At 34.9% G+C, this 15,698-nt stretch overlaps 1 protein-coding gene across 1 annotated transcript in view; it reads right to left on the reverse strand.

Annotated features, from left to right (window-relative positions):
• The window catches only part of APLF (aprataxin and PNKP like factor), a 90,224-nt gene that overhangs the window by 56,700 nt on the left and 17,826 nt on the right, over positions 1–15,698 (reverse strand). Inside the window, exons 3-5 of the mRNA XM_035001396.1 lie at positions 8,670–8,842; positions 984–1,131; positions 538–670 (exon numbers count right to left, since the gene is read on the reverse strand). Coding sequence (XP_034857287.1) covers positions 538–670; positions 984–1,131; positions 8,670–8,842 — 454 coding nt within the window. The remainder of the gene's footprint in view (positions 1–537; positions 671–983; positions 1,132–8,669; positions 8,843–15,698) is intronic.

The raw sequence follows: 15,698 nt of genomic DNA on the forward strand, positions 1-15,698 counted from the left end.
TTGAGAACAGGAAAATGTGACCCATATAAAAGAAAACAAGCAGTCAATAGAAACTAAACCCAAGATGGCTACAAAGTTGCAAATAAAAGACTAAGACAATGCAGTAAACGTTTTCACAATCTCGAATCAATGGGAATGCCCAACAGCTGGCATAAATCACTGTGTTATCTGCCTTGACAGTGAGCTGTGCTGGGACAGAGGTCCTCTTGAATCCTCCAGCACGTAATAGTGTGTGCCTGGCAGTTTTTTATTTAATTAAATTAATTTAGAAAGCTCTTACTGTGCTGACCTGTTATCACTGACATGACACCAACAGGTATGTTTGAAAAATCTACATTAATATAAGTCCAGCACATAAATCAAAAGGTAATTAGCAGGATGGTGTATGATAAATGACATAATAGTTTTAGGTTAGACTTCATGCACACATCTAAAAAAAATGTTAGGTAAGTGATACACTTACACAACCACTAGTCTGTCTCCATTTCTTCAGAAAAACTTCCAAATTCTGCTTAATGTTTTCGAAACAAAACCTACCCCCGCTGCTGACTGGTGCTGAAAGTTTTTGATCACTGAGATTTTCTGTTAACATCCATGCTGGAAGGATTCTTCTCCTCTGTGCAGGGTTTGACTGTTGCTTACTGAGGTCTCTACATTCACCTAGGAAACACTAAAAAGGCACCTATATATTAATTACTAAAAATAATCATGCAGCCTTAATGAAACTGTAAAATTACTTACTTTGCAGGAAACTACCATTAAAAAAAAACCTATCTGCAAGTGTGGACTGAATTATTCCAATTTCTCAAGGAAAGAAATTCATTATCTCTATCAGTTGACATGGTGGACTAGGGTGGTCTGTACAGCTTAACCTAAAAACAGCAATGCCAGTAATATTGTCATGATATGGCCAATTTCAGTTGTCTTTTCTCTCCTTGAAATAAGGAATATGTTACAGATGGATGAGATCTTAAATTTCTGACCTCATTATTTGCAGAAGTAGTTTGGGTCTTAGCTATTTCTGTGCTTCTTTCCAGTTGTGGGGCACGAGTTGTCTCATCAGGCGAGTGAACTGAGAAAGATTTTGGTGTTTCATTCAGTATATTATCTTCATCAAGCATCTGACTATTTCTACAAAACAAAATAAAAAATCATTTAAAACACTTTTATCATACCATGTCATTATAAATGTGATTCTCCCAAGTACATCTAACTAATGAATTGTGCTTCTTTTCTTGGCCTTAGCAAGACAAAAAAGCAGATGATAGCATATTAGAATAAAATATATAGACTAAAATATGTTCTTCATCTTCTGCTCATTGTATCAGCATAAAATACATTTATCTTTCCAAGTGATCGGCCTAGAAACCACTAGGTACTTATGAGATGGGTAGTAGCCATCTCTCTTAAGGCTTAAGAGCTGTGTCCTTACTCAGTATTTGTCCAGATAGCCCATAAAAGTTAAGATCCCCACCCAGCACCCAAAGAGAAAATGCAAACTGCAAGAATATCAAATAAGCTAGTATGGCTTTTGAAGAAAAAAATAAAATCCTGATGTCATGCTCACACGTAGCTGCTACTGGAGTTCTAGCCAGTATAGCCATTTGTGAAATCTCCCCAAACCTGTAGTCCAGTCAGAAGCTAACTGTTCTGACACAGGAACATCCATGGTCACATGTGGAACATACTAGCAGAACCAACTACCTCCCACTTGCTGCAAAGTGCAGTAAGATCATCCAAAGTTGATGGATTACTATTCATTACATATACATAGAGACAATCCAACAAATGTACTTTTTTGAACATTTGAAAATATAGATGGAAATACTACTCAGAAATAAAAAGGAATAATCCACTGATATACAACAAAATGGATGAATCTCAAAGAAGCCAACCACAAAAGGCTACAAATCCTGGGTATCTACCCCAAAGATACAAATGTAGGGATCTGAAAGGGTACATGCACCCCAGTGTTTATAGCAGCAATGTCCACAATAGCCAAACTATGGAAAGAGCCAAGATGTCCGTCGACAGATGAATGGATAAAGAAGATGTGGTGTATATATACAATGGAATATTATGCAACCATTAAAAGGAATGAAATCTTGCCATTTGCAACGACGTGGATGGAACTGGAGGGTGTTATGCTGAGCGAAATAAGTCAATCAGAGAAAGATATGTATCATGTGATCTCACTGATATGAGGAATTCTTTCTTTTTTTTTTTTTTTTTTAAGATTTTATTTATTTGAGACAGAGAGAATGAGAGACAGAGAGCATGAGAGGGAAGAGGGTCAGAGGGAGAAGCAGACTCCCCGCCGAGCAGGGAGCCCGAGGCGGGACTCGACCCCGGGACTCCAGGATCATGACCCGAGCCGAAGGCAGTCGCCCAACCAACTGAGCCACCCAGGCGCCCCGATATGAGGAATTCTTAATCTCAGGAAACAAACTGAGGGTTGCTGGAGTGGTGGGGGGTGGGAGGCATGGGGTGGCTGGGTGATAGACATTGGGAAGGGTATGTGCTACAGTGAGTGCTGTGAATTGTGTAAGACTGTTGAATCACAGACTTGTACCTCTCAAACAAATAATACATTGTATGTTTAAAAAAAAGAAGATAGTAGGAAGAGAAAAATGAAGGGGGGAAATTGGAGGGAGAGACGAAACATGAGAGACTATGGACTCTGAGAAACAAACTGAGGGTTCTAGAGGGGAGGGGGTGAGGGGATGGGTTAGCCTGGTGATGGGTATTAAAGAGGGCACGTATTGAATGGAGCACTGGGCGTTATACACAAACAATGAATCATGGAACACTACATCAAAAACTAATGATGTAATGTATGGTGATTAACATAATAAAATTTAAAAAATGCAAAAAAGAAAAAGGCTACAAATCATATAAATCCATTTGTATCACATTCTGTGCTTTTGGTGTTATATCAAAAAACCACTGCCTAATCCAAAGTCACAAAGATCTATACCTGTGTTTTTTCTGAATTTCACAGTTTTAGCTCTAATATTTAGGCTCTGATCCATTTTAAGTCCATTTTTATATGGTGTGAGGTAGGAGTCTAACTTCATTCTTTTGCAAGTGGATATCCAGTTGTCTCAACACCATTTGTTGAAGAGACTATTGTTTCTCCCATTTAATTGTCCTGGCAATCTTGTCAAAAATCAGTTGGCCATAATGTAAGGGCTTTTCCAGACCCTCAATTCTATTTCACTGATCTATATGTCTTTCTTTATGCTAGTACCATACTATCTTCATTACTGTAGCTTTGTAGTAGGTTTTGAAATTGGGAAGTGTGAATCCTCCAACTTTTTTTTTTTTTCCCACTTTTAGAAACTGTTTATTTTCCATCAACCTTATTTCCATTTTGTTTGCCTTTGTGGAAGAGCACCTTAAGACCACTCGGTGGTTGTTCCTACCCATTCAGTGGCCTGAGAAGTGGGAGCTGCAGACAATCTTCACTGGCAGGCTGAGTGCTCCAGTCTTCAGCAGGAAACTGCTGAATAGACACAGGGGGCACCTGCACGCCTTCAGACCAGTCTGCAACTTTGTGTTGAGTAGTAGTGAACTCAGAAGCTGGAGCAGTCTGTTCACCCTGAAATCCCTCGTTGGTCATAGCCTTTTCAGCAACAGCCTGCTCTTCCTTTTCAATCTCTTGAGGATCTCTGTAGAAGTAGAAATCAGGCATGACCTCCCAAGGGTGTTCACAGGAAATGGTACCACGTATGCACAGAACTTCCCACGTTAGCATCTACCACATCAGACCCACTATTGAGCTCCCTTGTTGCAAGGGATGGCAGTGTCCACATAGTGCAGAGGAGGGCCTGTCTTACACAGAGCAGTGGTAGGTAGGCAGGTTAACATGAGACACCTCTGTGAGAGGATCAGCCCTTGGATCAGTTATCACCAGAAGCTGCCTGGATCTGGTTAGTGAAGGTTTCAGGAGTGAAGCAGTCAGCAATAGGAGTGACTCCAGTTACAGCAGCAAACTTCAGTTCATTGGGCAGTATTCCTGGATGATATGACACTGACATCAACCGGGTTTTCAATGGCAACAATGGCACGAGCTGCCAGTAGAAGCTTCTCCCAGGTTCTCTTCAGATTTATGATGTAGATGCCATCACTTTTCCTTTTTAGATATACTGTTCCATTTGGAAGTCAAGGTTGTTGCCAACAAAGTGGGTTTCTGCTGTAAGGAATTTGAGGACATCCTCCTCCTTCATTTGCAGGACATCAAGGGCTCCAGACATTGTGAAAATTTCCCTTTAAGTTATGAGAGGAATCCCTCACTCCAGCAGGAAGCTTGTTCTGGTGGCTGTGAGTGGTGCTAGGTATCCCACAGGGCACTCATGCAGAACAACACCATAGTGACCCTTCCCTAGGTAGTGTAGAAAACTCTTTTCTTCTTTTTAAAGACTTAGCAATTAAGTTATTCTTAAATCTTAAAAATATACTCCAAATTAAATTTAAATATAAATATTCTTATCTTTAATATAAAATATGCAACTAACATAAATGAACTGGATCTAGAAATAAGTTTTAAAAATCATAAATCAATTCTAAACATGCATATTATCATACTATAATGGCATTTTCATCATTTTATTGTTTTCTTCAAAATTAAAGTGATTAAAATTAGCTTTTTATATGAAACTTAAAAATTAAGAACTTTAACAATTTGAAAAAAAACTTTGTATGACATAAGATTTACTGTACTTTTCTCAACAGTGTCTTAAAGGAAATAATCTCCCTAGAGAGACAATGTTGTACTTCTTCATCAGTGAAATTCAGATACAAAATTCAGATCAAAAACAAAGTGTTATACAATATTTCATTCATGTATTTAAGAACCCAACACTTGATGAGCATCCACTCTTGGGGAGGTAAAAGAATGCAAAATTAATGTTGGTGCTTCTGAATGAAATATGCCATAACTTAATTAACTAAAATATAAAACTAAGTGTTTAATCTTTTTTTAAATTTGGTTTTCTCTTACTTTGACTTCTCAAAAAAGTATGGGTTTTGGTATTTCTAACAGAATGATTTCACAGAAATATAGACAGAAAAGAGTGAGAAATGAACAAACTGATGAGAGCTGATATGAACAGACCCATACGGTCCCACGGAATTGGTTATAAATGGGACTTCTTATACAGAATCTAACTACTACATGAAAACATTATGACATCAGTAAAATGAAAAGTGGAAGAAATGGCAAGCTTTTGTTTTCTCGGTTTTTATTGTTGCTGTTTTGTTGTTCAGATCTTTCTTATATTCACAACTGGTTGGAAGAAAAAATTTATAATGGCATCAGGGACCCACCACTGCCACAAAGCACACAGGTTTTTTAAATATAAAATAACACAATTAATTTGGTTACCCTAACCCAGGCACACAATTTACCAAAACATATGCAAAATATTTACTACCTCTTTCAACACATAGCTTCACAGCAACAATACACCAGAGATATTACTCATAATAGCCTTAAAAAGTACAGTGCTGCTGAAGTGGGTTGTATTCTTACTTTTATCCATACTAAAAACACTCAAAATTCAGTCATCCCACAATCTCATTTATTTAAGGTACAGCATTGGTCTTTCATGTTAAGGGGACAAGCTTATTTGAATGGATATAAATAAAATTTTTAAAAATATAAAGTTGACATATAATACTCTAAATTTTGAGGCAATGACTATTTTGTTTTATAGAGATGTGCAATATTTTCCTGATTTTTTAAAAAACTATATAATTCCACTGTGGAAATTTACTGTAACAGAAAAATTAGTTTTTTATATTTCTCATTTCAACAGCTGGTTAAAAACAGCATTCTTTCGGGGCACCTGGGTGGCTCAGTCAGTTAAGCGGCTGCCTTCGGCTCAGGTCATGATCCCAGGGTCCTGGGATCGAGCCCCGCATCAGGGTCCTTGCTCAGCAGGGAGCCTGCTTCTCCCCTGCCTGCCGTTCCCCCTGCTTGTGCTTGCTCGCTCTCTCTCTCTCTCTCTCGCTCTCTCGTTGTCAAATAAATAAATAAAATCTTTAAAAAAAAAAAACAGCATTCTTTCTACATATGTGATAAGAGAAAAAAGAAGAGGAAGATATGTAAAGTTGTAAGCGACAGTTACTGAATTTCATTTAACTGAAATCAAAACCCATTTCCTCACATAATTTCTTTTCATTTACTAGCTTAATAAATTGTAGATGTGATTTATACTTACTGAAATACACAGATCTGAAGCGCACGATTTGGTCAGTTTTAACAATTGCATACATCCATGTAACCTACACCCTTACTGAGACACAGAATATGTCCATCACCACAAAAAGCTTTCCTGTGTCCCTGGAAATAACCACTGACTGGATTTCTATCACTACAGATTCGTTTGCTTATTATAGAACGTAATATAAACGTAATCACACAATAAATACTGTTTTGTGCCTTGCTTCTTAGGTAGATACTTGAGAATTTTCTAAATCCACAATCCTATCATCTGCAAATAAAGACAGTTTTACTTCTTCTTTTCCAATCTGATGCATTTTACTTCTTTGTCTTGCCTTCCTGGACTGGCTAGGACCTCCGATAAATGTTGAATAGAAGTTGTACAAAATGGCATCTTTGTTTTGTTCCCAATCTTAGGGAGAGAACTTCCAAAACTTGACTGTTAAGTTTGTTTTAGATAGAAAGGAAGTTTCCTTCTTTTTCTAGATTTCTCAGAGGTTTTTTTTTTAATCACAAACAGGTGTTGAATTTTGTCAAAACTATTTTTATGTATCTGTTGAAATGACAGTTCTTCAATCTGCTATAGCAAATTGCATTGATTTTTATCTCATAAATCCACCTTGCATTCCTCAGACAAATTCCACTTGGTTATAGTGTATTACCCTTTCTACAAATTGCTGGATTTGACTTAGAAGTATTTTTTATGAGAATACTGGTCTAGTTTTCTTGTAATGTTATTGTCTGCTTTTGGTATGAGGATTATGGAAGTTTCTTCTTCTATTTGGGGGGGAAAAGACACAACATTGGTATTATTTCTTTCTTGAAAGTTAATGGGGGACGCCTGGGTGGCTCAGTCGGTTAAGCGTCTGCCTTCGGCTCAGGTCATGATCCCAGGGTCCTGGGATCGAGTCCCGCATCGGGCTCCCTGCTCCGCGGGGAGCCTGCTTCTCCCTCTGCCTCTGTCTCTCTCTCTGTCTCTCATGAATAAATAAATAAAATCTTTAAAAAAGAAAGTTAATGGAACTCACTAGTGAAGTTTCTTATGGAAAATTCTTAAATTGTGACCTCAATTTCTTTAATATAAAATTCACCCAATTTTCTATTTCTTTCTATATTAGTTTTGGTAAATTATGTTTTCAGAGGAATGTATCCATTCATTTAGGCTGTCAAGTTTGCTGGCATAAAGCTTTAAATAATATTTCTTCGTTATTCTTTTAAGGTCTGTAAAATTCCTAGTAATATACTCTCTTCCATTCCTGATATTGATAATTTGTATTTTTTCATTTTGGTTTATATTTAATTAATCTTTTCAAAGAACCAACTTTTGGCTTTGTTGATTTTCTTTGTTATTTGTCTATTTTCTATGTCACTGATTTCTAATCTTACTCTTATTTCCTTTTTTCTATCTGCTTTGGGATTAATTTGCTCCAGTCTGCCTGTCTCCTTAGAGTAGAAACAAAGATCATTGGTTTTATAGCTTTCTTCTCTTCTAATACAAGCATTTAATATAAATTTCCCTCTAAGAACTACTTTGGCTTCAGCTCACAAATTTTTATGTTGTTTTCAGTATTATTTTGTTCAAAATGTTTTCTAATTTCCCTTGTGATTCTCTTTGACCTAAGAGTTATTTAGAAATGTGCTATTTAATTTCAAATTTTTGGAGATTTTTCTATTTTATCGTTACTGATTTTTTTAAGTAATCTCTATGCCCGACATGGGACTCGAACTCACAATCCCAAGATCAAGAGTCGCATGCTCTACCAACTGAGCCAGCCAGGCACCCCTACTGTCACGGATTTTTAATTTAATATTACTGTAATCACAGAACACATTCTGTATACTTTTGTCCATCTACTTCTATAAGTCCAGTTTATGTAGACTATAATTTAAAAGCTGAAAGAGTGGCAAATAATCTGCTAATGACTGCCTCAACAAAACTAGAGTATTAACTTCATATCAGATGTTTATTGTAATACCTCATTTTCCCAATTTTATATTTTCTGTTATTTTTATAAGAAAGAGGAGTTATGTGAGTGTAGTCTAAGCCAGAGGGGTTAATAATACCTTAATACAATTTAAAAAGCTAAAAGAAAAGATTAAGAAAATGTAGTTGGTTTCAAATTACCTATCCTGGTTACTATTAGATAGAAAATACATTCTGAACACGATGGTAAAAGGATACCACATATGCGAGCAATCACTATTGAGGTGTAGGTTTCTAATGTCAAATTTTTCCTAGAGAAACATAACAAACATATATACCACACACACTCCATGTAACTCCTATACTGCCAACATAGTTTAATCCTAGAATGGTTTTTACTGAAGCATTTGTGGATGGCTGAGGAATTAGGTTACAATTACCATTTTTTCAAAATTTATTAAAAAAAATTTTTTTTAAGATTTTTTTTATTTGACGGAGAGAGAGCACAGGCAATCTTACCTTAAAGTACATTCCATTTCTGTTTCAGAGTGTGTAGAGAAAACACAGAATATGTATTTGTCGACTAGCAAAGAAAAACTGTCTCCAGGATTCAACCAGCACCATAGATTTCTCTTCAATGGTAAGAGCTGGCTCTTCTCGGAAGACTGATAAAAACAAGGATTTGCATGTATCTAACAAATAAAAAAAGAATACAGTGGTGTAATTCTACATTATGAGAAAAATACAACTTAACACGAACTGATCCAAAATTTGGGTATCAAAACAATTTCATTCCAACTCAGACTTAAGTCTAATAAATCTGGCACTTAAAAGTACAATAATAATTATCTATACATAAAAAAGGAAAAAGAGCTAAAATACACCTCCCACTTTTGTAGGAATCAAAGAAAAAAGCAAAGTTATCAATTAGCTGGTTAAAAGATATTTCTGCTTTGCTTAAGAGGGACAATCAGACATTGGAAAGAGAAACATGAAAAATAATTCTCAGTTTGGAAACTGAGTCCCCCAACTTTCATATCCATAATTCACTAATCCCTGAAACGGCTAGCTTCTTTTATACTTATTTTCCCCTAGTAAATTCTTAGTGTGATTAAAAAATGAGATATTACAGGAAGAGAGACTTTGATCAAATATCTCAAGCAAACAACATAGCTTGTTTCGATTGCTTTTGCTCCTCCTCACCTAGGAGTTTTCTAACATAGACTAATATAGAAAAGGGAGCGTTAAAACAAAAGCCGCCAAAAAAAAATAAGCACTGCTGCCTACATGCCCAAATTAAAAAAAAAAAAAAAGACAAGGTTGAAAGCTATAATGAATATAATCTATCCAGTTCTGGCAATTTAACTTCATGAGGATCTGGCCATAAATCCTTCCTATGTGTATCTGCAATTGAAAACATTTCTATTTCCTTTAAATCTGTTAAAAGAAAGGAGTGAAATAAAATTTGGAGATAAAGAGTAGAAATAGAAATGTAAAACAGAGATTATGTAAATTTGGTAGGCAATTATTTTATAGGTCAGAGTTATATTACAAACTATACACAAGACTTCATAAGAATGGACATGCTATGGAATACCATATTTATGTAACACCATATTGCTGAAAAGAACTGTGAATGTTTGATTTTTAAAAATCAAGTTATAGGGCGCCTGGGTGGCTCAGTTGGTTAAGCGACTGCCTTCGGCTCAGGTCATGATCCTGGAGTCCCGGGATCGAGTCCCGCATCGGGCTCCCTGCTCAGCAGGGAGCCTGCTTCTCCCTCTGACCCTCCTCCCTCTCATGCTCTCTGTATCTCATTCTCTCTGTCTCAAGTAAATAAATAAAATCTTAAAAAAAATAAAATAAAATAAAATAAAATAAAAATCAAGTTATAATTTAAACTTAATATTTAGAAACCTTTCGTTAGCTATCAACCACCCCTAATTTATCTCTCAGAGTGGCTCTGGCTCATGGCTAGAGTTTTCGAGCCAGGACAAACCACCAGATTCTGAGCTTGTGCACACTGCTGGGCTTGGAAATTGTTCCCTGTTATTCCTTGGACTTTTAAATGAAGCCTCCTTTTCCTTGAGTATACCACAATCATCAGAGTCAGGAATGTTGAGCAGCAGGAGGGACAAGAGTCAGGACAGAAATATCCATAGCTTCTGCCTGAACCTTGAATATTTTATAAATGAGGTTTGCTTCTAATACGCTAAGATAAGACCATGCTCTTATTCATAAGTATTTTAAAGATTCAGATGAATCTCCAAACAACATTAAATAACAATAGTCCTAAATTTTCGAAGGCCAAGATGTTAAATACAAAGGCATAATATTCTAAGGGTAGAAAAAGTAAAATACTTTTTAAAAAAGGAAACTAATTACATTCCTTTAATAAGGCATCACAAACCCAAAGTCAAAGAAACATTCACTTTCAGTATTTTTTACTCAGTTGAATGTACTTAACATTTAAATTTTAAGTGGTGAAATATTAGGTATTTAGCAAATCCAAAGAGAAAGTGAACCAACGTATATGGTCCATGATCATCTTTTTCTTTTCCTAAAATTGTTCATACAGGGGATTCCAGAACCAAGAGCAAAAATGACATTCCTATAACTAATCTAATATTTGATCCCATAACTTAAACCTAAATAAATATTACTAATTGAATAAGTTTTTAAAATCTGTCAAACTATGTATACTTCAGGGCACCTGAGTGGCTCAGTCGATCAAACATCCGACTCTTGATTTCAGCTCAGGTTACGATCTCGGAGTCATGAGATCAAGCCCCGTGTTAGGTTCCATGTTGGGCATAGAGCCTGCTTAAGATTCTCTTTCTCCCTCTTGTTCTGCCCCCTGCCCCCTCTCCCTCTATAAAGAAACAAAAACAAAAAGCAACTATATGCACTTCAACTAAAAAGCCACACAGACATGAAGTCCAAAACAAAGGGTAGTCTTTTAAAAAAGTTATAAAGTAGACAAAAATCTAGCAATATTAGTTAAAAAAAAAAAAAGGGAAAAGATAACACAAACACAAATTTTGGAATGAAAACAATGACATAAGTACACATAAAACTTGGTAGAATACTACAAATACTTCATGGCAACGTATTTGTAAATATGGCCAAAATTGACAATGATCTTAAAGAATATACACCAAACTGACATAAAAAAAAAAAAAGTGTGTGTGTGTGTCTTTTTGAATTAGACCTATACTTTAAAAATACAATCAGTAATTAAAAATCTTTCTAATCTCTCCCTAAACCAGACCTAAATGGATTTAAAATTTTTCTGAATATTCAAAGTCTTCCTGAGACCAGAAAAAGATGGAAAGCTCTCCAATTCCTTCAATAAGGCTAAGTTAACTTTGATTCTAAAAGCAGATAAGGGCAGGCAAAATACTTGCAAACCCAAACTCAGAGTGAATAAAAGATAGAGCCACCTATATGAGAAGCATATTTGTGGGAAGTTCTTTTTAACATACCCATAGGATATAGTGCAAACTTAAATATATTATGCTATAATTTTAGACGTGGTGCAAAGGATGCATTATCCCTGAAGAAATGGAACTAAAATACAAATCAGTTTTCCATAGCTTTCTCTTGTAATTATCATAAACATTAAAGGATTGATGTGTACCACCCCAGAAAGTTCCTCTTATTTTCAATGTTTTCTTTTTTTTAATTTGTAAAGCATTCTTTTTTTCTTTCTTTCTTGTTCTTTTTTTTTTTTTTTTTTTACAAAATGAGCTGTGGAAGAGCTACTGTAGTATTTTATAGCTATTTTCCAAGTACACTCATAATTTCATAGGAAGAAAAACAATCACAACTCGGGAATTTTATTGGGGCAAAGAAAAAACACAGTCACTCAAAGATGTATATTTTGAGGATTAACACTAAGTGGCAAAAAATGTATCTAAGCCTTTGCAATTTATCTGTAGTTATAGAACTACTCCCTCAATCATCCAAGAACCAAAAAGAGTAAGATTTTCTTAAAATGAAATAAAAGCATTGACAGCTATGAATTTACCCGGAGGACATAACTAACCACTGGTGATGCAATCATTTATAGACAACACTGTCAATTTGCTTTTATATTTTCTCCCTGCTGATACCAGACAGATTAAATTTAAATGACACACAAAAAAGCTAACATCATCTCCTCATGAGCTAACATTATCTCCTCACACACTATTTCCAAGAACTGCTGAGAGCTAGAGTCTTTTTTAAAAGGAAGTATTAGAGAAAAAAAAGACAAATTCATCCAATTTAAAAGTATAAATTAGTAAATGCCCTAATCGCATTCATCTATCATTGTCAAAGCTACATTTCTATTTGATTGGATTTCTAATTTGAAGGAAAGCAGAAAAATATTTAATCACTTAAACACAATTTGGAGTACACAGCCTACAGAAGGATTGTAACAAAACATTTGCTCTAGTTCATTTAAATAATTTTACAAAAACTTTTCAAAATAAAACTTCTCTCAAAATTTTATCACAGTTGTATACATAGCCTGCTTTAGCAGATCAATTTATTTGTGACTTATTAGAGAACAGAAAGTAAATGATATTTAGCACACATAAAGGTAAAATGAATGAATTAGAAGTTGCTGGTCTATCTCATTATTTTCAAGACCTTAACATTTCTGTTCACAATTAAGGTCAGTTTAGAATTTTTCTAAATTTCTCTAAATCGCACCTTGAAGGTACAGCTACAATAAACAGCTGAATAAATAAATATATCTATTTCAAGGAGATAGGCGTTTTGTTGAAACTACATTAACATAAACAAGAAATCAAGCATTACATAAAGCAAAGGACCTATGCATACATCACCAAGTCCAAGAAGCAGTTTTTCTTCAACTGGCATGGTGTAAATAATTCATGGAATAAAATTCAAAACCCAATTAAATATTGTTCTAAAAGAACAATCAAATTCTAGTACTAGAATTGTACATTTCCTTAAAAATAAATACACTTTTTCATGTCTTCCAGTGTTTGGTAGTTTGGCGTTACGGAAGGAACTGCACCACACTGTACTATTCTCTACACCTTTTTCATGTCATAAGGATTCCATAATAATTTTTTGAAAACATAATACAGGGCATCTGGATGGCTTAGTCAGTTAAGCGTCTGCCTTCAGCTCAGGTCATGATCTCAGGGTCCTGGGATTGAGCCCCACATCAGGCTCTCTGCCCAGCAGGGAGTCTGCTTCTCCCTCTCCCTCTGCCTGCAGCTCTGCCTGCTTGTGCTCACTTTCAATCTCTCTGTCAAATAAATAAAATCTTAAAAAAAAAAAAAAAAAAGAAAACCTAATACAGGTTAGATATTAAGTGTGGACCCATCATACAGTTTCAGAAAAAGTATATTAACTTCTGATGTCCCTTTTGAGTCTTTCCTTATCCCTGTCTCTTCTCAGTTCCCTCAGAGGTAATTATTATACCACCTGTTATGTTTATCACTTCCTTAGGAAATTTTCTTTATGGTTTTATCACCTAAGTTTATGACAGTGAATATTTATTTTGTAGAATTTTTAATCTTATGTAAATGAAGCTATACTATATATATTCTTCCAAGGTTGCTTTTATCATTATCATGTTCCTGACTCTAATCCATTTTTTTCATGCTTTCACTATAATTTGTCTTCACTGTTGTAGGATATTTCATTAAATGAATATATCACAATATATTTATCAATTCCATTGTTGATGGAAATTTATGTTGTGTCTAGTTTTCTGCTGTGATATAAGAAATTTTGCTCTTCAGGTTCTTGTACACATCTATTGGTACTTATGTGTGTGTGAGGTCTGGCTTGTAGGGAATGCATGCCTTCATCTTTAGGAAATAGTATCAAGCTATTTTCCAAAGTGGCTGCAACATTTAAGCTCCCACCCAAACTTTATAACTATTCTACTTGTTCTACATCCTCATCAACACTTGAAATTGTTAGACTTTTCGTTTTTGTAATTTGTTGGGTGTTAGTATCTCATTGCAGTTTCATTACATTTCTCTACTTAGTAAGAGGGCTGAGCACCTTCATCATATTTACTAAACAGTCAGATTTCCAATTCTATAATGTGCCACTCAAGTCTTCAGCCCATTTTTCTACTGGATTGTTTCTCTTTTTCTCATTGATTGAAGGCATTTGCTATATATTTTGGATATCATTCCTTTGTCAATTATATGTGTTTTAAATAACTTCTTCCTGTTACATTTTCCATTTTCATTATAATCCTTGATAAGCAAAGGTTCTTAATTTTAATGTAATTGGATTTTTTTTAAGACTTTATTTATTTGACAGAGAGAGAGAGAGGGAGAGCACAAGCAGGGGGAGCAGCAGGCAGGGGGAGAGGGAGAAGCAGGCTCTCCGCTGAGCAGGGAGCCCGATGCAGGGCTCGATCCCATGACCCTGGGACCATGATCTGAGCTGAAGGCAGATGCTTAACTGACTGAGCCACCCAGGTGCCCCTGTAATTGGATTTTTTTCAGTCTTTCTTTTTATAGCTTATTTTAAAACTCTTCTCTACCCTAAGGTCACAAAGGTTTTTTTTTTCCTATATAATCTAACAGTTTTATAGTTTTAACTTTCACATTTAAACCACCTAAAGCTGATTTGTATGTATGGTTTGAGGTAGGGATCTAATTTTTTTCCCACAAGCAAATAACAAACTCTCCCAGTACCATTTATTGATGAAAAGTCCTCTTGTCTACCGATAAGCAATGCCAGGTCTGGCCCAAATCAAATTCCCACATATATAAGACTGAATCTAAAAGTGCTTTCAGTTGTAAAATTCTATCCAACTGAAGGCACCAAAACTTCTTGTGAAGAAAAATCAAGTTACTTTCAACTTCAAGAATTTTTTTTTTAAAGAAGAGAATAGCAAATGGCAAAAGAATCCTGACTTGGGAAATATAATGAAAAAAAAAAAATACTGCACAGATTTCAAAGAACCTGAGTTCTAATTCCCATTTGACAACTTGCTGACTATGTAAAATTATGCATTCTCCAGAGAGCCTTGATATTCTACATTGTCAAAACTAATGCTACCAAGAAAGGGTAAAAAATACTTGTCTTTCTCCCAAGTATATAAGGTTACATTTACTAGAAAGTTCATAAATTATATTAAATAATATTTAAAAGATAAGTATAAACAAAGGTATGCATAAACAATATTATACCAAATTTTAGTTTCATATTTATAATCTCATGAGGAATTTTTGCTCTAGCTTCTAATTTTGTATCTACCACAGTTTAATACTCAAAAGACACTTGTTGACTTCATATAGTTGTTTTATATGAGTACAGTCTAATTAAAGACCAAGTAAAGGAGAAGGATGTTTTCGAAAAGATATCTTCCTTTAATTAAAAAATTACTAAACTCCTGTGCAGAAATTTGACCCACTTCACAAAAAAATAAAGTTTAACTCAAAGAGAGAATTTTTCATTAACAAAATTTTAATATAAGTATACTTATTTTATGTTATTACTACTTTTTTTGAATAATCATAGATGTTCAAAATATATCTGAATACTTTTCATCCAAGT

The sequence above is a fragment of the Mirounga leonina genome, unplaced genomic scaffold, assembly GCF_011800145.1.
Source record: "Mirounga leonina isolate KUSES-001 unplaced genomic scaffold, KU_Mleo_1.0 Mir_125, whole genome shotgun sequence".
NCBI lineage: Eukaryota > Metazoa > Chordata > Mammalia > Carnivora > Phocidae > Mirounga > Mirounga leonina.